Source organism: Colias eurytheme, chromosome 20 (genome assembly GCF_061535395.1).
Source record: "Colias eurytheme isolate Ceu_HAF_F1 chromosome 20, ilColEury1 Martin Lab GWU primary, whole genome shotgun sequence".
Taxonomy (NCBI): Eukaryota; Metazoa; Arthropoda; class Insecta; order Lepidoptera; family Pieridae; genus Colias; species Colias eurytheme.
In genome coordinates this window covers 6,588,669-6,612,146 of record NC_142999.1, presented here as the reverse complement: position 1 = coordinate 6,612,146, position 23,478 = coordinate 6,588,669, and the positions used below count along the sequence as shown (strand labels likewise).

The window sequence follows — 23,478 nt, the reverse complement described above, 5'->3', positions numbered from 1 at the left end:
GTGAACCAGTCTCGGTGCTAAGATTAGCTTAGCTTGTACTTGCCTGTTTGTTTTGCGATAGTTAACAGATTTATCATTTCTGTGCTTATTTATTCAAAGATTACTAATGTTTTTATGCCCTTTTGACTTTTGAGTGATAACATGTTCATAATAGAATATAAATATATACATATTTTTTTATTAAATTATTATAGGTAATTACTAATTAGCATTTGGCAGTAACCTAGTCGTCATCAAAATAAAGGAGTGGTCTTCTTTTGCAATAAGTACGACCTACCTATTGTTTAACGCCTATAAAGTCGCGGCCGATCCAAAATCTGCTAAAACTAATCGTAAAAATTTGTTTATAATTTTTAACTTACCAACAACCTCATTTCCGCTCGCATTTGGAGTTACCGTTTGTAGAGCTGTACTCATTTTTGGAATCACGACTTCACCACTCACTTTAAAGTTTAACACACACTTCAGTTTAGTAAAACATCTATATCATGTTTTACGTTTCTATTTATTCACTGTTCATTAAAATTAAATTTTAGAATTAGAGGCTCCTTCCTTATTGCGTATTATTTTGTACTAGCAATGCCCTGCGGTTTCACCCGCATAGATAGCGATATCGTTACAGTGAAAAGTCTACTATAGGTCGGACTATAGGTTTAATTTTTAATCACATGAAAATCACCTTTACCCCGTCCCGCACTACGGCCTTTTTTTTTTTGTTTTAGTGGGGAAATCTTTCATAGATACCCACGGCCTCCGGGGGAAGGGCCGTGGGTTATGTCGGATTCCTACCGACCAAAACCCAACTGTGTTCCGTCAAGACGCATATTGGTAGAATTCCTCCGCGTCCGTGACCCCCGCACTACGGCCTGCTCGAACAGTATACCTAACATTTTTCTGTAGATTGACACTTTTAAAAATTCGTTATATCTTTTGAATGGAATATCCAATTCTTTTCATTTAAAAAGTATTTTGCTGGTATTGAAACAGTCTATAATAAAACATCATTTAATGGGATAAGGATTAATATATGTGTATGGATAACATGGTTTGATTACTGTCGGCACTTCTATTTACTTTGAAAACGTAAAAAAGTTGTTGTAGTAACATAACTACTGAAGATGGACATATGGTATCGCGGACTTTCTTGTAGATATTGATCCATTCTATAATACCCTAGAACATTTTTTTGTTCTATCTTCAATAGATTCCGCAGCGCACGCGATGACAGAAGTTTTATTGAGGATTTTTTTACACCTTGGCTTACATTATTGCATTTTTGGTAAGGATCTCTAATTTTTTTGAAAATGCAATATAGCCTATGTTGCTCAGTAAAGATGCAGCTTTCTAATGGTGAAAGAATTTTTGAAATCGGTCCAGTAGTTTTTGCGTGAAAACCATACATACATACATACATACATACATACATACTTACAAACTTTTCCTCTTTATAATATTAGTATAGATTAGAGCTGCGAAAATCCGTGTTGCTTCGCGAACGTCTGCTTTCGTTCTGTCACATTGAATGTATTTTGTTTCTATCAACTGAGCCAGACAAAACAAACATCACTATCATAAAACAGTGTGTGAACTTTACCAGTGGAAATGACACTAAGTGCTATTTGAGCAGTACGGAAAGTGTATGCAAATTAAATTTTAATTATAAAAACCCATTTTATTTTGCTTCTTAGCATGGTCTTGTCCGAATTACTTCTGATAATAGAAATTAACGACAATATTAATTAAAAATGTTTGTTTATAGTTGATGTAATTCTAAGACATTTACAGGACACATTTTGTATGTTATCATAATTAGATATGTACTGGAGATTGGAGTACATAATATGAACCGATACACGCAATTGATAAAATCGTTTTATAGACGACATAAATAGAATCGAAACGTGTCTAGCCGTCTGCAACAGGAATAAGCGCATCTCGGAAGTTAAATATAACATTGACAGAGAAAAGATGACTATCAATTTAAATTATGAAGGCAGTCTCTAATTGAAAATAATGATTATAATCTAAGAACTGGATGCTCACGATTCGGATGGTGTTATGTGAGTATTTCATCACGATCAGATGAAATTTCACTTTTACGATAATTTTAATTGAGTCTTTGGAGTGACAGTGGCGTTTATGGACACTTATCTAAGATCGATTATGCATATTAAGTGCTTTTAATGCAGTGCAATTATTTATGTAACTGTTATGAGTCTTAACGAACTAGAAAATATCTGCTGCGTTGCATTTTAAGTGTTCTAATGTGCGATGTCATTTATTATTTTAATGAAATGTAAATTAATCTAATCATTAAGATTATTACATAATTATGATTACGCGGACTAATGATTAAGGCAAAATAAGCTTTGTATATTAATATAAATTTTTGATACTTTAAAGTACAAAATCGGAGGAATGTTAAAAATAAAAACAACTTAGATAACGGTTAACGGGATGAACTAGAACGCTCTGTAACCGTTACCTGACAGATGCAATTAATAAACGAATTAATCTCAACGGACGTCACTTTGTGGAGCATAGACTACAGATAAAGGAAATGCAGCGAATACTATGGTAGACCTACATATAAAGATTGAAACTAGTTTGTGTTTTATGGTCCACAAGAGCTATTATAAAATGTGGTTCGGCAATCTGTTGGTAACACTTGTAATTCTATCAAAGCCTAAATAGCCCTCCGTATATAGATATAGACTACATTCTTTATCGATTACAGCTATTTCTTTATGAAAGCAAATGGTTAAAGATCGAGATAGGTTAACAAAGTCTGTCCGCTGTCGATATAAATGTACATAAATCCTTATTCAACCATGACTCCATGAGTCAATGCAGTCGAATCTCTAAAAATGAGTCACATTAGGGCGTCACATGTACCCGGGAATTCAATCCGTACTCCCTACCTTATTACATTCAATCAATAAATGCTATTTATTAAGCAAAGTACATGAAATCATCCTGGGATCTAGAGTCTTCTCAAACTCAATTTTTTACATACGTATGTAAATTTTTAAAAGTTTGATTGCATATTTTTTTAAACTACCACCGATTTGGAATGGAGAAGAGTCGGCAAGAAACTCTTACTCTTTTTAAAGAATTTTCTGATCGCTTATATTGGTTGGTTTTCGAAAGCACGTATGACTAAGTGACTCCTGCGCAGTTACTTTCTTTTACACGCGTCTGATACACATTATGCACTGATATACATACCTATTTAGCTAGATCTCAGCGGATTTGACTAATTACGGCACATAATACCATATGTGGCCATCGGTGGAAATTCGCTTTCAAATAGTCGAGACGGGGCAACGACCTCATCTTTGTATGCAGTTTGCCGATCTTTATACTTTTGTTAGTCGATTGAGTGACATTTTTGAAGAATTTTATGATATCATCTTGTTCTATTTTGTTTACATATAAATGGGTCGCATCTTAGAAATATTTTTCGTAAGTATCAGAATTATGAGATAGGTAGTAATTACAATAATACTTTGTAGTAATAATCATTAGATACTTCAATTAATATTCATAAATTTTAAATATTAGCTATGTGTAGTAGCTTATTTTGTGATTTATTCGTACATAAACGATGAATTTATTATAACTGAACGATTCTCAAAATTGAATCATTAAAGTTTCGTAAGCAAAAACTGTATTCTTGCAAACCGGTGTATAATAAAAAACTTTCTTTTGGCAAAACCAGATATTTAAAAATTTACATTTTCATTGCATCCAAAAATGTTCTGTATCGCTAAGGATAGTAGAGTTAAAATTGTTCAAAGTGATTTTTACATGGCGCAAAATATTTTTGGCAGTGCAAGTATCGTGGAGCATTTAGCCGTCATGCAATTCGAACGCGACTTTGCTCTGCGAGTGTTAAATTAATCATTCTCAACATTAAATTAAATAAGTTAGAGTTATTTGAACGCTTTTGAATTTAATATTTTGGAAATATTGTAAAATTTGTTAGGCTCTTGAGGCTACAGTCACACTATGGGTATTTAGATCTCTTTAAATATAATGTTCTTTGATGACTTTCTTCTAATTAAATGTGAAGATTTAATACAGTTTATATATTTAAAAAATATATTAATTTTTAAAATACGTACGTAATTAACATATTTTAAATATATTTTCATTTTTAAATTCTGTTATTTCTTTTCTATTTCGCTACCATTACATTCTTCTAAATACATACCTATCTACAGTAATATTTTCATTTAATATTTCTCGTCAAACGTAAAACATTAATAATTATCGTAACTACGATATAAAAATGTGTCAACGACACGAAAGTCGTGATCTCCGTGATACATAAATAACTATCATTCAATTTGTTCACTTAAACAAATTACTTTTACAAACATTTCTCGAGATTTATTGTGTAAATATACAATAGTCTATGATTTGCGAACCTCCAATCACGATATGCATTTGTTTTATTAAGCTCTAATTTTATTAACCTAATAAGAATCATGTATTTATTCAATATAAACTAATTTGTAAACATTCAAATAGTTCCGCATTCTTTCCAAATATAAGAGAGATATAATTTATCGTATTTTGTGTTATCATATAAACAATAATAAGATGTGACCGTTCATGTTGACAATGCAGTTTTTTCGATACAATAATAGCTGTGTTTTACCTGAAAATAAAACACATATTAAATACTTACCTATATTTGAAGCTTACTTCATTGAGAAGGTACCTAGCTTTTTCCGCCTATTTTTCCCTCTCTTTCCGTTGTATATATGCTATCTCTCTCGCACACCTCTCCACCAGGTGGCGGGGCGCACGATAATGTCGGGCGCTGGATGTTTTTCATTGAGTCGAAATCCACAACAGGTGGACGTTAAGTGTAAGCTTCAAATATAGGTAAGTATTTAATATGTGTTTTATTTTCAGGTAAAACACAGCTATTAAACACTTGACCGTAATTTGAAGCTTACTTCATTGAGACCTGTTTGTTACCCACCTGGTGTACAATATATGGACGCCAATGTGAATTTGAATACATAAGTAATTACTTATTTCTTTATTTGAAAGAGTAAGGTGTGCAGATAGTATACCTACCAATAAATCACACAAATTTTTATATTATATAATATATTAACAATCCCAGATGAAAAGTTAATCAAATAAGAACCAAAAAGTTAATCATAATGATTAAAAGTATTAGAACTTATGAGATTGGTTCAAGCGTACCTTAGTTAACCTTTTGGGCTTGAAAAGTTAAAGTTACTACAATTTTCACTATCTTTAGCGTAAATCTGCGAAAGCGCCAGTAACGACTTTCAATTACGCATTTAGATGTTACTTACAAAATGAAGCAACAGCTGATCCCGACGAGGCAAAAATACCTCAAACTCAAACCTTTATTTATTCAATTAGAACTCTGTAGAAGCACAATTGAATCATCTTTACATAGAATTACCACCTGTCTCAACTCACACAGTTTTAACCCAACCTGCTACAAGCGGACAAGAAGAGAACTTGGTCCTTACTTTTGGGGTCAGAAATATTAATTATTATTAATTTAAAAGGTCACCCCTTGAATAAGGCAATAAAATATCAAAACAGGTAAACGGTTTTAATTATAATACAGATTTTTAACATCAAACCAAACCGTGCGGTATCTATTAATGTTTAGAGCCAACGCCACCAATCATAATCTAAACATGGCTAGTACTTTCAGTACAATGCATGAATTATTTATTTAAAACTGATAGGTCATAAACTCTGTACTGGAAACAAATATACTGAACTTAACTCTTAAGAGACTAAAATGATAAGGAGCTTATCTGTGTCCCAAAACTGCAATTACTACAGCCAAGTACGTTACTTTTAATCAATTCGGTTTTAAGATATAATTATGATTTACATAAGAACTTATATACCGAAAGCCTCGGGACTACATAACGTGACTTATCTTCTTATATATAAAAATGAATCGCAAAATGTGTTGGTAAGCGCATAACTCGAGAACGGCTGAACCGATTTCGATAATTCTTTTATTATATTCCTTGAAGTACGAGGATGGTTTTTATGTAGAGAAAACGTAAGTACCACGAGCGAAGCCGGGGCGGACCGCTAGTTTATAATAATAGTGTTTGTGCACAACACTAGGCAGTCAACAGCTATATGAACGTCAGATAGGAAAAGAGCCAAATTTATCCAGTCAGTAACAAAGGATTTTAACTATAGTTACTTTATTCTAATTCAACCAACTACTCCGTATGTCTTTTGGATAGACGGAGGCAAATAGGATTTTTATTCCAACTATATCATTTGATATTTTGAAAATGTACTCCACATTTTCATACCGTCAGAGTCATTTTGCAGATTATAGTGGTGCAGCACTGATCACTGTCTATTAGGTGGCTGGTGCTGCTGACCGGGCCTTCAGTTCCGCTTTCCAGAATACCTTCACCCTTCTAGGTGTTACTACTACTGAAATAGCGGTACTCTATCGCGTCGTTCAGGTCTCTAACTGACTAGGATTTCTCATATTATCGTAACAACCCTCGCTCGTTCTAACGAGGATAAATTATCGCCAAGGAATTCTGCTGCAGGATAATGGCAAGAGAGATTATAAGCTTAACTATGCAATATTATGTTAAGGAATATGGTGGGTTTTGAATACTATCGTCGTCTGAAAGTATCTCCTTTCGATTAACTGCATTAAGGATGCAGATCTGATCCCATCTTTGTTCCGTAGGAATGCTACGACAGTCTAAACGTTACACTGAACAAAGAAAATTGCCCTGAATATAGTCGGTTGTTCCAACATCCGTAATATGGCTAGCCTAAGGTTAGTTATCCCTTGATTGTAACTGCTACCAATGGAGGCATTGCTCTTGTGTTGTCCACAGTTGTGCGAGTGCAAAAATGAAGAACTGAGCTCGTGGGGAGCTATGTCGAATGAATCTGTGTTAAGATTATGACAGTATAGGACAGTTAGCTGTGGATGCGAAGACAGGACATTACTTTATTCATCCGTAAACACGCGAGGCAGCCACGGACAGCGATATAGCAAGAACTAAACTAGCAAAGTTTAGTTCGCTTACCATACTTTGTCATGTTTTAAATGCAGTATATCCTCTGAATAGCATTGCATTTATGACTATTGATAAACTTAATTCACCCGTAAACACGAGAAGCAGGCACGGATAGCGATATAGCAAGAACTAAACCAGCAAAGTTTAGTTCGCTTACCAGACTTATATTTTAAAAGCTGTATAGCCTGTACATTTCATTTATTGCCCCCCCCCCCCCCCCCTCAAAGCAAAGAAATGAGAAGTCATTTGGCAGAGCTTTCTCGTTAAGGGTAGGGGTTCCAAGTAATATCTAATAATAAGAGGCTTTTGTTTGGAAAGATTGACTTTCCGTTATTTATCCTCTATCCTATGTAACTCAACAGTCAGTATTCTCAGCATTCGTTGAGTACTTAAACGTTTTACGTTAATAGTTGTATATAACTTTATTATACAATATAATAATCCTGGTGGGATGACAAAAAACTTGTCTAACAAACGATTATCCTAATCCCTCAGCGATTTATTGTTTGAGCCCCGAAGAAAAATCTCATGGGTGCAATAATGAGGTCAAATGGGTTGAAAAACGAGTCAAATAAATTGCCTACAAGACCGGGCAACTAAAATAGGCCTATGAGAGGTCAACTATACGTAATCAATCGTCATTTGTTACATTCAATCGCTTTGCGATTAAAAAATCTCTTCCGATGTTTGTATATGTAAATTGGTCGGCTAGTGCCATTTAATTACGATACCAAACATACCGTTGACACAAGGCTTGGTGACAATCCTCGAAACCACCGCCACAAATCATCTGCGAGATGATATTTGATCCGACTCGCCTTCCTTTGTTGTGATTAGGCTTTGCATTGGTAAATACAATTTGTTCAATTCCAATTTCCATAATTGGTAAACCAATGGTGGTTTCCTGATTCCTGAAGCGTAAACTTTTAGGATACGAAGTATCAATTTCATGCGCCCATTATTTGACGTATCTAACCTTTATTGTATTTATTAGGTCATTTACTATACTGCCCACTGTGAAGTAGATTTCAAAACCTTTTTCTACCTACCTTAGAAGAGTGAAGATCCGATACGGTCATATCCAAAACTTCTTTCGTGGGTCCTCGTTGACAAAAGCAAATATCTATGATCATTTTAATGATCAATCCTTTGTATATTTGCACCAATCGCCATTAAAGCCCCGCGAGGGCTGATATATATTTGCACCATTTCCCCGTGGGGACGGTTGTTATCAAAGCCCCGCGAAGGCTGATATATATTTGCACCATGTCTCCGTGAGGTACTGTTGTAATCAAAGCCCCGCGAGGGCTGATATATATTTGCACCATTTCTCCATGAGGGACGGTTGTAATCAAAGCCCCGCGAGGGCTGATATATATTCGCACCATCTTTTCCGTGAGGGACGATTGTAATCAAAGCCCCGCGAGGGCCGATATATATTTGCACCATTTCCCTGCGAGCGACAGCTGCGCGAGGGATGTTTGTAACTAGAAATAAGTAGGGCCTGCCAAAAAATGCTTAAGAGACACCCTGCGAGGGTGAATTTGACCTGGCTAACCCCTGCGAGGAGTAGTGGCCACATTTATGTATTCTGCTTCGAGCAAGAATACACCTTAGTGCTAATATAAAAATAGCAGTAAATAATCATTTAAATAATATAGCAATTAACAAGGTCCTTTAACTTATTTTCCAATGTTAGCGACATTTAATAAATTCATAATTCAAATCAATTCACTAAATTTTAAAATGAACTTCGATTCATATTTATTTTTGTTCATGCAATCGATGTAACATTTAGTTGCTTTATATCCGTTAACATTCCTTACGAACGCAACCATACCGTCGTAGGACGTTATATTTAATTGCACAAAATAATCTCCACTCACCCGCAATTTTTTACTTTTTGTCAAGGTGTACAAGTTTATAATATTATTCTAAAACGTTAGAAGTGAATTGTAAATCCTTTGAAATAAGTGTATCTAAATCTAATTTATATTAAGATATCTCGATAATTATTATACGATAACCCGTTCAGCACAAGTTCAGTAAACCAAAGAATTTAATTGTAAAATTTTGGTACTTACTCGTTTTAACAAAAAAGTTGCATCATTTGAACATAGGAAACGTAATTTTCAATCAAATTAGCCGTGTGTAATATGTCTATTTTCACATAAAAACGGATCAGAATAATACTCATAAAAGGACACGTATAGACTACGGATAGTTTTGAATGTGTGGAACATTCATGGTACGTATCTACTATACATGAGCGAATTCCATCATTATTCAGTTGAGCGGTAACTCCCGTACGATTTATAAAATAAAATCACAACATGTTCTGACATGTCGTGACTTCTTGGAGCTGACTCATCTCGTTCGATAATTTTTAGTAATAAACTATGATAGGAATTCCGAACCGTTCCTAGCGATAACGACAATGTAATAAAGTCGTAGCAATGGATTGTATGCCTGTAAAGCTTTGAGTTGGCTCATATCCATACTAAGTATTAATTGTAATTTTTCCACGAAAAATTCACTTGTACCCTTGTAATAAAAACACATTATTAAAAATGAAATAAAATATTAAAAATATCTATATACAAGAGAGGGTATTTGATATATCTAGTAATATCAAATAATCACAAAAGTAATATTAACGATTTGAGTAAAGCCGAACGGTAACACCGTTAAAATAGCTTTACTCACAGTATTAAAAATTCAAATATTAATTAGTACATATTGCATAATGAAATATTTCAAAAGAAAAGTTACTATTTCAAGTAAAATGTAACGGTTGTATCGTTAATTTTAAATATCTTTATTCATGCTATTAAGTATTTAAGCATATTGAAAAATAAACTATTGCTGAAGGATTCATTAAAAACCTCAGCATTTTAAATAAAGTCCAACGATTATACCGTTGACTTTAAAGATTTTTACTCATTTTTAAGTAAAATATTATTAGAATAGATGTAAAAATAACTCACTGTACCGATCCGACGGGATACACTTTTTAACACTTTTAGCACTTGCTTTAAGCAATACTTAATACTTAATAGCACCAAGGTTGTAGTCTTGTTGACAACCTTCTCGCGGCGGAAGCTAGACGCCAATGAAAAACATCCAGCGCCCGACATTATCGTGCGCCCCGCCACCTGGTGGAGAGGTGTGCGAGAGAGATAGCATATATACAACGGAAAGAGAGGGAAAAATAGGCGGAAAAAGCTAGGTACCTTCTCAATGAAGTAAGCTTCAAATTACGGTCAAGTGTTTAATATAATGTGTATTATGGTGTAACTACTTTAAGATTCGAGATATCAGAGCTTATGGAGGTATTATTATTTATCCTTTAGTAGTGATGACTTGAAACTGATACAATGTAATAAATAATAACTAAGTAATAAGTATAAGTGAGTGGATTGAATTGTATAGCTAATATCATGTTATTAATATGCAAGGACACATCACACAACTAGGCTTGCCAGGTGTCCGGCTTTAGCCGGACATGTTAGGCTTTTTGCAGTCGCGTCCGGCCAAATATGTACGTGTTTGGCCTGTCCGGCTTTTGTCAGGCTTTTTGTCAGAGTGGCGATTCGTACGACGATGGGCGGACGAGCGCCCGACCTGAACGGACAAGGGCGAGCGGAGAGCAAACTATCTTCCTATATCGAATATCCTCACTTTTCACCACGTATAAATACTTTTTTCAACAGCCCAGCTGTAAAAACATTATGTTTGGCAATAAAAAAAACATGTTCGGCTTTTAGGCTAAAATGTCCGGCTTTATATAGTGCGCAGTCCGGCCTTTGCATTTTATGGCCTGGCAACCCTACACACAACCAATACGAAGGAACCAAGAAATAAACATTAAAATATTAAATAATAGTTGAAAAACTTGCGGAAACTGGCAACTTTTCAAAAATTACGAAAAACTGACGTAAACGCCTTATCACTACATTTTCTAAACTATCTTGTATATTACAAATCATGTTATCGATTTTATATCAATAGATTTATCGATAAATGTGCCAAACTTGACCAAGACCTAGAAAAAACGATCGTTTTGAGAGACTCGCCATAAAAGGGTGCGTAGGCTTTAGTCATAGACAATAGGGTGGAGTGAAAATGTATGAAAGAAATTTTTTTTTGTTTTTTTCAAACGGCATAGCGACAGAAAGGTGCCTTTTAATGAGTGAATTCAGCATACAAAATATTGTTTACCTGTCTTGATGTTTTGAGGTGCCCCAACCCAATTGAAAATTAGAAAAATATGATTTTTTCGCAAACTTTGATTTCTTTTTTAATCACAGTATTTTTATGGCCGTCAAGTCTATTATATAACAAACTTCTTTGTGATACACTAAATAATAGCCTGATTAGTTGTTTTAACGTATTTCATTAATGAAAATGATATTAAAGAGGAATGAAAATATCAGAAATAAGTAATTATTTAGTACTAGCTGCGCTCGCGGTTGCCTCGCGGTTTCACCCGCGTGGCTCCGCTCCTGTTAATCTAAGCGTAATGATATATAACCTATAGCCTTCCTCGATAAATGGGCTATCTAACACCGAAAGAACTTTTCAAATCGGACCAGTAGTTCTTGAGATTAACGCGTTCAAACAAACAATATCTTCAGCTTTGTAATATTAGTATAGATTATAATATTAGTATAGATAACGCTGTTTTTTTTTTCAAAATTAGGCATTAGCAGTCGTGATACTGATGCTCTTACCATTATAAAATCATTTTGTTTACTTTTTCAGCAAACTGCACTTGAAGCTTATATCACCAATTTGATAATATGCTTTACGGCCTGGGCGAGGCATAGAAAATCTTTGATATTCTGAAACGTAGTCAAACCGCTTTTCACGATGTCTTTTAAGGTTTCTTCAGATAAATTAGAAGTCAGAGGCTCAGTTTTCTTACATTCTTGCCACATAGTTAAGTCGGTATAATCTTTTGAGCAAGTACAAGAGAGTTAAAAAAAAATGCATTTGCAACTTCAAATAACAAATAACCTTTGGTACTGAGTGACAAAATACTTCAGTTATCTTTTCTTGTTCTTTTTTGTTAGTTTGTCGGTCTTGATAAGGTTTTAATAAGCGTCTATATTCATCGAATATGGTGTGTCGAATAAGTTGTAGTACTCTATTAAAGCTAATAGTGGGAAGCGATGCTTTCCGCCACACATCAAACATTTCCGTAGCTAATCTTTCGGATAAATCATGAATTTTGTTATTTTATCAGGTTTAAATTTATATCTAATAAATAATTAATAGTTTCTTAGCATCAGTACAAGTTGGTAATTGAGACACTGGGTATTTCTCTGGCAAACAAAATACAGGACAACATGTCGTTTGTCGTATTTTGACTTGCAACACTTTACTGTAACAAAGCGAAATTATAGATAGAACTCACATCAAAAATATTAAATTATGATCTTAATTGTATTTACGTGTAAAATGTAATTAAGAAATATTACTAACATTAGTGTTATTTCCTTAACGGCACTGTTTAAAATCAACGTTTCCTACAATAAGAGTCGACGCAAACGGGCCACCGACCAGAGCCACTGGTAGCCAGTGATAGCCACTTTTTTATATATTGAAATATTATGTATTCTGTGTCTTCCCGTTGGCAACCAACGAGATAACACAGAATCTGATTTAGCGTTAATTTGTCAAAATTAAACTTTAATGATTTTCGACTAAATTTTTTGAATTTCTGAAAGTTCATGATGTTGGGGGCACCTCTAAATGTATCATCTGCAAAGTATAATTTTGCATGTGTATTTATGAGCAATAATGACATCTTTTTACAGGTATGCCGAAACGAAAATGAAAAAAAATATTTTTCACTCCACCCTAATAGACAAGCTTGGATATGACCTCATGTGGTGTTATGTTACAGGTATACATATAATTATGTAAGTCAATAATTGTGGTGTTATTTAATAACATGAATATATAATTATATACCAATACTAGCGGCCCGCCCCGGCTTCGCCCGTGGTACATATGAAAAATAGATGTTGGCCGATTCTCAGACTTACCCGATATGCACAGAAAATTTCATGAGAATCGGTCCACCCGTTTCGGAGGAGTATGCAGACTAACATTGTGACACGAGAATTTTATATATAAGATTATTAAAAGATAACTCTTTTAAAATACGAAACTCTTTTTATAGAGAATACCAAAACGATTTTTATTTTAAGTTGTTCGTCATCAATTTCAATCATAAAAAGGGTATTGATTCCAAGCAATGTTAATACACTAAGCCTGTAATTGCCTCTGTGTGTGTTTCTCAGTGCACATAAAATTTATGCTATTAGCTATATTTTATTTTACCGAACACAAATTTAATTTGTCATTAAAGTTCTACACAATTGACAATACCACAAAATACCTAAAATAATTAGTAACAATCGTTAACAATACCATAGTTCACTACAATAGTTTTGAAACTACACATGTTTACGGAAATTTAATAATTAAATTATATAAGTATCTATAGATACTGAAATAGTTTCAGCATCCATTAAAACACGATACAATTACGCAATAAACGAGGAAAATTTAAAATTTAAGTAGCTAGTTACATACTTTGCATTAACAAGGATTAAAAAATATACAGTACAGGATGATGTCATGGCAGTAACAAGTCGTTCGACAAAGAGAAACTCGCTTCACAACTTTTTCTTTACGACCTGAATTTAATAAAACTATGAAACTATCTACTGGACCAATAATTTAATCTTGCTAATAATTTCGTATCATTAATAGCGAAACCGTGTTCGAGATTGCTATCAAATATCATGTTAAAATCAACCTTTATTTCATGATATTTAACTGCTTCATTATTCGTCGTGACTTAACAGTTAACATATTGTATTGTTTACAAATACACAATCGAACGAGTAACGTATTATCAATATTAATAATACTTGTATAACTAGATTTATAGCCTTGTGTGAAGGATGAATAAATAGTAGATTAGCTTATCGTACTTTATAAAATATTTTGTATCTATGCCCATTTGAGATACTGCATAGGTATTAGGTATACCTATTTATAAGAGAACTAAAAAAAAAAACTTTATTCATTGACAGACCGTAGGAATATAAAAAGTTGGATACCCTCATAGAATTTAACCTTCGGCATACAAGGTGGGGTTATTTTAACCCCAACACTTTTAAATTGCGTTGATTTTATATTAAAATGCAACCAAATAACTTAATTTTCATAGTAGCTGAAGTTTAAATATTACCGCGTCGAATCACAGCGTTGAATCAAAACTGCGCGCGCCAGGGTCGTGTGAGCACGTGCGCAAAGTGGTTCCCGGGCGTTTTTTACCCCACGTTGTATGGGACGTTGTCAAAAAAGTTTGTACCTACTTCTGTGTTTTTTTGTTATTTTCTGCTACAATTAGTGTTTTATTTATACTTTTTTATTTTTATTGTAGGTATAGATAGTCAATATGAATAAATAATCTGCAAGATGATCGTATTGCGGCGGCCTTATTGGAAGAAAATAAAACTTCGTCGGACGACGAAAACTTTGGGCCAAGAAGTTCCAGGACCACCGCAAAAGCAACCAAGAAGGTCTCAGCGCTGTTCTTTCTGTCCAAGACAGAATAACACAAAGATAGGAAGACTCTGAAGTCTGAACGGATGTTTCAAATGTAACGCCGCCATATGTAAGCAACATATGCGAATTTGATGTGTCAAAATTGTACTATTTTAGATAACGAATGATCTCGCTCAAATAGTCATAAAGAGCCAATTATTGTGATTTTTTTATAAAGCCTTATTGTCTTATTTTATATAAGAAGTAAAATAATTAAGTTAAAAAAGAAGAAATATTTTTGTTGATTTTTTATTTCGATTTAATAACATTTTGTTGAATTCACGGAAAGGTTACGTGATTTTGAAGTTTTTTTTATAATAAATGTTTAATTTGATACTTTTTGTATTTTATTCATTAGCTTATTAATGTACGTAACAGAAAAACCCATTCAAACTTATTGCACATGATGCACACATAAAGTAGAAACAATCTCTAGTGGGGTTAGTTTAACCCCACGTTGTATAGGTGAGGAGTTTTTTTCACCTTGTATGCCGAAGGTTAATTGGTTTTTAATAATCACCTACGCAACGCTACGACATAATAACCCCCACCTACAAAAGCTTATGACTGTTACATTATATTACTGATTCATTATCTATATTTGATAAGTATTAAAAAATAAAATGTTTTAAATACATTTTTTATCAATATTCAAGTGCGCGCGCGAGAAACGTTTGAAAAATCATTACATAAGAACAATTACGCATTAAAATATCGCAGTCACAATATTTTTAGACGCAAACGCAATGAACAATTGCGAACTACAGTCTACACCTACATTATTCCCCGCATTTAGTATTTATTTATCGAAATAATCGCATACAGTCACGCTAATTATCTCGTGCAGTGGCGAAGGTCATTTCAATATCTTTCGCGTTTACAAACAAAATATCAACCAACGCAATATTATAAACGAAATTAACTTTAACAATTGCAAAACGCAATCACCGGCCAGCGAAAGTAATAATCACTCGTGCGCATCCAGTTTCTCTCTAAACTTGTCTACGAATACCGCATATTTACGTAAAATTATAAAACGTACGAAATACACAACAACTGTCACTCGCGATAACGTTTCACGCGACAAACGCGTCCGTCGCTCGCGGCGCTCACAGCTGATCTAAAGTCCAAAGAATACAATTCAAATTTATTCGAGAACGAGCTGTAAAGCGCTTGAGGCGATTGAAAAGTCTCGCCTTGACAAGACAATACAGCTATTTTATCGCTTTATTGATTGATAAACAATAATCGCTGCACGTCTTCGGCCGTTGCGTCGTTATGGAAATTGTTTAATCTGCATAGGATCGCATTATATTTTAATTTGTCCAATAGTTTCAAAATAAAACCTTAAGTCATCTAGACGCAATATTTTTAATTCTCAACGTAATTTAAAAATTTCAATAGCTTCTATAAATACAATAAGAAACATAATATTTACAACCACAGTAAACAACCATAACGTTCTTTCTTTTTTTTATCTAAGTAAATCTTTTAATATTAGCCTATGACTTAAGTATTTAAATCTATTATTAATTACCAGCTAAAAGATAACACGGATAGACAAAAATTTCATTTAAATTCATACTTTACTTTCAGAATGTCCATGAATTCAACCTTGCAATAATGACATCATTTTAAAATTCAATATTGGATTTGTGTTAATATTTATTTAAACTTAGCAAAAAATAGGTAAAAGAAATGCAAATATCATATAATAACGTCATGTAGAACGTATTTTTTAAGCCAGAAATTTTTTAAGTATAATAACAATTCAGAATAAAAAATTTAATCTTAAATTATATTTTTAATTTTTACATTCAAATATTTTCCTACACACACACACACACCTTAAACGTGGTAAGTACATTATTCGATTATCTCGTTAATAAAATTTACTAATTTAAATTATAACCACATAACATTTCTTCTAGACCACGTAACTTCGCATCGAAATACGAAAAAGCCCTTCATAAAAGATTCCTATTTCCTATAATTTACAATAGAATACTTACATTTTCTACCACCCTTCCTGAAATCCCGGATAGTGATAACAATTCTACACGAAACCATTTTTACGGCACTATCGTTCCCAAATCAATATAAAACTGATGAGATTTTATTAGTGCATCGTTACATCAAATGTTTATTCAACGTGTTAACACAAGAACATGATGTCATCTCTAAACAGGAGCTAATGTTTGTGGAAAAAATGAATTATTGTCAATTGTTATGTTTGTTTACATATGCATAACTACCTAATAATCTAAATAGATGAGTTAACATTTTGAGACACAGCAAAATCTTTCGGCCAATAATGAAATTCATGCATTTTACTGCAGTTTATTTCCGGAAACTTTACGATATAAAACAGAGATGCTGCCTGTCTTTGCAAGGTCTTTCGACGTAAACCGACTCGCAATGTTTGATGTAGTGTGGTTCATTTAGTTATAAACACATTAGAGCAGGCTCCAAGGAGATGTTCGTTTGCAAAAATCGCGGACCTAAATCTGACTTCTGATATATATTGTATAGATCCCAGACATCCTATAGACAGATGTTGCCAACCAGTTTTGTGGTCCCCCTGCCCGCACCCCGGTAATTAAATATGGCATACAAAGAAAAAAATAAAAATTTCCAAAACATGCCGTGTGGGGTATCAAATGAAAGAGCTTATTGAGTAGATCACGAATATATAGCATACTATATACATTTCTTACACTTTCTCTATGATTTTTTAGAAAATTTACGAAAATGGTCCATTTTTGAGTTAACTTTAAACCACTATAGATTGAAAACTCATGAATATATTTTTTAAATTATTATTTTAAATAATTAACAATAGTCCATTGTTTATGATTCAATAGTTCGTAATATAATATAAGTGAGCTATGTGGTGGATTTGATGAAAATAACTATATACTATATGAACTTGAAAATATACTCGCCATCTTTGAATGCTCCCCCACTCCCCCATGCAACTATTTCACTGTACGAAATATTGAATCGTAAACAATGGACTATTGTTAATTATTTAAAATAATAATTTAAAAAATATATTCATGAGTTTTCAATCTATAGTGGTTTAAAGTTAACTCAAAAATGGACCATTTTCGTAAAGTTTCTAAAATTTCTTAGAGAAAGTGTAAGAAATGTATATAGTATGCTATATATTCGTGATCTACTCAATAAGCTCTTTCATTTAATACCCCACACGGCATGTTTTGGAAATTTTTATTTTTTTCTTTGTATGCCACATTTAATTACCGGGGTGCGGGCAGGGGGACCACAAAACTGGTTGGCAACATCTGTCTATAGGATGTCTGGGATCTATACAATATATATCAGAAGTCAGATTTAGGTCCGCGATTTTTGCAAACGAAACTCCACTGAGAGTCCGGTCTACATGTCTGATACGCAACATAGTAAAAAGATATGTAACAACTTCACAAAGCAGGTTAAAAGGTGACGTGAATCCTATCATTCGTATGATTCGATCAACGAACAAACACGCACATAGCATATGTCCATGTTAAAATAAGAAAACTCCTCTTACTGTCGACCATTTATAATCTCTGGGACATATTTAGAAATACTATTTGTGAAGCCGCGGTACTCATTATCTCTTAAGAAGCTTTTAAGTAATTCTCCAGAGGGTTAAACATTTTAAAAGCACTTAACTGCAATTTATCTTCTTTAAAAACCTTGCTTACGGTATCTTGAAATTAATCCGAAGTGTTCGTTAAACCACCCTAAGAAATATTTAAAAGCATATACGAGCCAAGTCATTCATCGCTTTCTTTCCTTCTCTGGAGACTTAATTTTTAACGGATTAATTTTGCTTCCATAAAAACATAAGAGTTCGAGTAGCATTACGAAAAATCGTTTGTACCAAATAATTTAACTTAAAAGTTGTAACCCCAAAAATAAAGCAACGCAAATAACCATTCTACTAATTAGCATTAGCAAGGATACCCGTCTTCGCTTGCGCAAAGTCACCGTTCCGCTTTCGTTGGCAGAAATAGATGGAGCCAAAAGACCGGGCGTGTGGCCGTCCCCCGTATCGCTGCTTCCGGGATACAAGCCATTTGAAATTTTTGTTATTATGTCACAGCCCTAATCATTTAGCGATGTAAAAACGTCAATATGAATACGGTTTTTGATGTCCGCTTTGTAATTTTGGAGATTTCGATCGTTAATCATATTTTGTAATTTGGAAATATAAAATAGTAGGTTTTTGAAGCAAAAATAGTGTTCAGATCTCGGAGTAATGATTTGATAATAATATTTTATTCATTAATTCAATGAAAACACGTTAAAAGAGCTCAGATAGATCTTAAAGAGATAATCTACAGAACGGAGTCTCGGAAATACCAACTAACCTGATCCGACCATTCAATAAAAAATAATAAAACCTATTCTCACACGCACCTCATTTATATTAATTGTAAACATACGTAGCATTACAGACTCTTTGTATCTAAAACAAATAATTGTCTGAGAGTACGTAATGAGTAGGTAAATACACAACTGACGTGCATAAAGACGAGCAAAAAGCGACCTTATTGCACACAACTACGGAGTACATTCCTAAATAAGTGACCTCAAACGAATGATCGAGTGCTCTTAGAAGATAAGTTAATGGCTATAATTATCGACATTTGCGCTACAAATCATGTGTGAATAAAAACTAAGCCGAGGCGAACCAGACCTGAAACTTAAATACTGGGAATTAAACGCGTTGCCTTGATCGCGATTGCGCAAAGGTCTTCGTTCTGAAACTGGTTAAGATCCCAATATGGCCGCGGCCACAGACTGCGTTTGAAATTAATTATCTGTGATACTGCTTGTTTGACGCTTAAATGTTTTTTTATAAGACCAAGTATGGGTAATTAACGCACTTGAATTCATTTGGAATTAACACTAGAAAAAAATGATTTTTAAGAATCTTCTCTCAGTGACAACAACTACTCAATTATATTTTGACAAGAAAGAAGTTTGAATTGTATAATTTAAAATTATGCATTTTGTCCCAGACCAAGGAATGAACAAGTATATGAGTTTTAAAATGAATGTATAGTAAAATATAAATAGTGTAAAAATATCTCAAAAATCTTCACTTTAAAACTTAATCAAATTAGCTTATCAACTTATTAAAATTCCATACCCTCCCGTACATCTTATACTTCAATTAAAAATCTGAATACCTTACGCATACATTTAAAACTACACTCAAAAAATGAACTTCCTTAAAACTTTAGCACTAAACCAGTTCTTCCAAGCAAACCGCCCGACCACAGAGGTTGCAATCGGTAACACAATATTGGAACCTTATCCTACAACCGTTCTCCTGGCACTAATAAATGCACTTGTTTTGTGCTGTATCGAATGGCGAACGTATTACCTAATCTATGAATAAAATCTATTGTAAAATAATCCCAATGCATTAAAATCCTGTAAGGTTAATTATGTCCACTATATTAGGATATAAGGATAATATTAACAATAAATTTCTTTGGGTTAAAACATGCATGAGGTACTTTTTCTTGAAATTAAAAAAAAAAATTTCTTCACACAAGAGCCCATAGACTTTTAGTACAATACTTGGTCCTATCAAATTTTCGTTTCATATTTTGGTGTCAAATCTGATGATAATTTCCTAAGACATAATAAAGGGCATATTTTCTTTATGCATATTATATTAAAAACATCCACAAACCTCTAACATCGCGTTGTAAAGATGGCGACAATGTGTTGTCAGCTAAAGCCACTTCCAATAGATTGATGTTTTCGCGGCAACGCGTTACGACCTCCGTCTGTATAGAAAAAAGTCCATTCTAACCAATCCTGCTTCAAATGGTATATTTCACAAAGTATTGTAGAAAAACAAAACTTACTAAATATATTCGCCACACAAACTCCTTCAAATCTCACAATGTTACAAATTACAATTTCAAAAATAAAATTTATATTGACAAAAAAAAATAGCTTACATAAAGAAATCAAAATATTAATAAAACATGCCGCAAAATTTTGAAAGCAAAACAAACAAAACTTAAAGATACAGATTAGAGAAGCGAAGTCAAAATGTATCCCACACGGAAAGTTTAGAATTTTGAGCAACCCTAATATTTCTAAGAAAATTAAAAACAAAACTGCTTATAATTTCAAAAAATAAAATACATTGCTGATAGAGAAGGGTGTTAATTGACTGAAACTCCATTTTTTACTTTCAAACTGACTCATTTATTCTCGTAAAAGTTTAATACAAAGATCACTGTGCGTTTGACATTTTGTTAAAAAAAAAAAACATCAATTAACAACCTAACCCTAGTCGAGCTAAAGTTAGTACATGTACAATTGTTAGTAATGAGATGATGCGGAGTTCAGTCAAATCACATATTGTTAGGCTTTTAGTGTAGACCTATCAATAATAATTAATAATTATTATTAACGTTTAATAAAATTAAACAACGAATATTATTTTACTCGCTAACATATAAATACACGTATAAATATCACGCTATGACAAGAAATCACGTTTAGATTCACTTAAGTACCATTGCCTAATTTTTGAACTGAAACGAAAACGTCTAATGTGACATCTGTCAATTTGACTTTTCGAGTGTCAGTGATTAAAAGCATCATCGGCTTCGACGCGCCAACTGCACAAGCAACCATTAACTTTGTTATATAAATATATTGCTCGAATATATCTAAAAGTTAGAATGAACCTAGCACCGAGTTATCACCACCAAAATAAGAGTAGATAAATTTAGAAGAATCAAACAGGCAGTTAGTAGAGGAGCTACACAAACATATCACAAACGCTGTTAGTATTTTAAAGAACTCAAACAAACAAAAAGGGGATTAAAAAAAAACAGGCACACACAAGACATAAATAAATATGTGATTTGAGTAATGACATAGTTTCACTGCAAAACTGTGTGAAACTACATCACAGGGATCGAAAAAAATAATAAATACATACATAAGTAGACAATGATTTCAAACACCTGTCAAACAAAAAGGTTATACGGAATGTATGCGACAATCTTTTTGAGAAATAATAATAATGTAAACTTTTCGTGATAATATTATATATTGCTAATGCACTTGACAAATTTATTGAAATTTATGGCCGAATTGTCGCAGACATAACGCGTAAAAACTGCGTTTGTCAGATTTTAACTTATTCCAAAAATGCTTACAATTTGTACCTACGATGTTTAAATATAAGAAAATAATTTAACGATAACCTACTTATTGGTATAACGGAATGTATTAAATAATTTCCACCGCTAATGCAATAATAAGAAACACTACCAGTAATAGGCAATAAATTAAGATTTAAACTTGAAAAAAAAAATAAAGATATACTTTCTAAAGGAATGAAAATTTCACCATCACTACCGCAGACGCACTTACGCCTCGCTCGAAACAATTCTAGCCACAACGATCCCTTTGTGCGAACCGACACTCCGTACAATCTGACAATCGCAGCGTACCTGACTCGCATACTCACACACGAACGACAATCGCACATGCCCAAGCGAGTCATTGGAGGTGGACATAAACGATGATCATGATAGAGAAAGCGGTGACCGCGAGACAGATGCGCGAGCGGAAGCATGCGGGGCGCGCGACGCACGAGTCGGTTTCGTAGCTGCTGTAATCGAATTGTGTCCTTACGTAGTCGACGGGCCGCAGCAGGTCGGGCTCGGCGTCGCGCGCCAGCAGCGCCTCGGCCGCCGCGAGCTGCGCGCCCGAGCGCCGCACCAGCGTGCGCAGCGAGCCCGCCTCCGAGCCCGAGCCGCGCCCGCGCCGGCTGTGCTTCGGCGACGACGACGAGTCTTCCGAATCCCCGCTTTCTGTTGAACGCCTGCGTAATTCCGTCAGCGCAACTTTCTGCAACTCCGCTTCACCGTTCTCCTTGCGTCTTCTATTCAACGAGTCTAATATATCTGGTCTGTTGTTCACTTCCGTGTACTCGAGCGAGCTGTTCACTTCGTCGCTGGTGAGGTTTGAGCTGTGACGTCTGCGGCTGAGCGCTTGTATGTTGAGCAAGTCGAATTCGGGGGACCGTTTGCTGTTTCTGCGTTCGCTCTCGGAGGGCTTCCGCCTGCGGCCCCCGTCGTTGCTCTCTATGCTCGTGTTGTTTCTAGATCTTTCTAAACTGTCGAGTAAGTTCTTTTTGCGTTCGGCGCTGGACATTGATTTTTTGGGCTTTCTGACTGGGGTTTCTACAGGGGACGTTCGCGAAGGTCGCTTGTGTCTAGGTAAGCTCCTCTCTCGTGATATATCTGAAGGAGGTCGCCGTCTGCGTGTACCGCTGGGACTCAGGTCATTTTCCGGTTGTGCTGAAAGACTTGAGCAGCAGTCTGACTGTGAGTCCAAAAAGGCTCTGTAGTCGTCACCGAATTCCAACAAGCGACGCGCTGCATCCGAGTCCGGAGCTTCTGAATATGGTTCTGAATTATATTTTTCCTGTTGACAAAAATAAACAGTTATATTGGGTCATTTTTTCGATTCAATTTACCAAATCTAGCTAAACTTGCAACAGTTAGATAAAATATCATGATAACATATTATTTAAACTCGATTCATAAAAAAATATTATCATTCTGGGCATAAATATAATGTAAAAGACGTTATTAGGACAAAAACTTAATTGAAAAAAGTTTTTGGTGATAACTGTGAATGGCATTTAATTCAAAAATTATGAATTGAATGAAATTCTCAATAAATATCTCCATAATCTACCCGATAATAA

At 34.1% G+C, this 23,478-nt stretch overlaps 1 protein-coding gene and 1 long non-coding RNA gene across 3 annotated transcripts in view; both read right to left on the bottom strand.

Annotated features, from left to right (window-relative positions):
• klar (klarsicht) overlaps positions 1-23,478 on the bottom strand; it is a 245,474-nt gene that overhangs the window by 10,932 nt on the left and 211,064 nt on the right. For both annotated transcript variants that reach the window (XM_090113547.1, XM_090113546.1), the window contains 2 exons: positions 22,398-23,192; positions 20,425-20,521 (listed from right to left, as the gene is read on the bottom strand). In XM_090113547.1, coding sequence (XP_089969673.1) covers positions 20,425-20,521; positions 22,398-23,192 — 892 coding nt within the window. The remainder of the gene's footprint in view (positions 1-20,424; positions 20,522-22,397; positions 23,193-23,478) is intronic.
• Positions 1,463-15,788, bottom strand: LOC149899745 (uncharacterized). Its single transcript, XR_016457877.1, has 2 exons — positions 15,657-15,788; positions 1,463-1,510 (listed from the first exon to the last, which is right to left on the bottom strand). It is a non-coding gene; the product is annotated as an uncharacterized LOC149899745 (long non-coding RNA).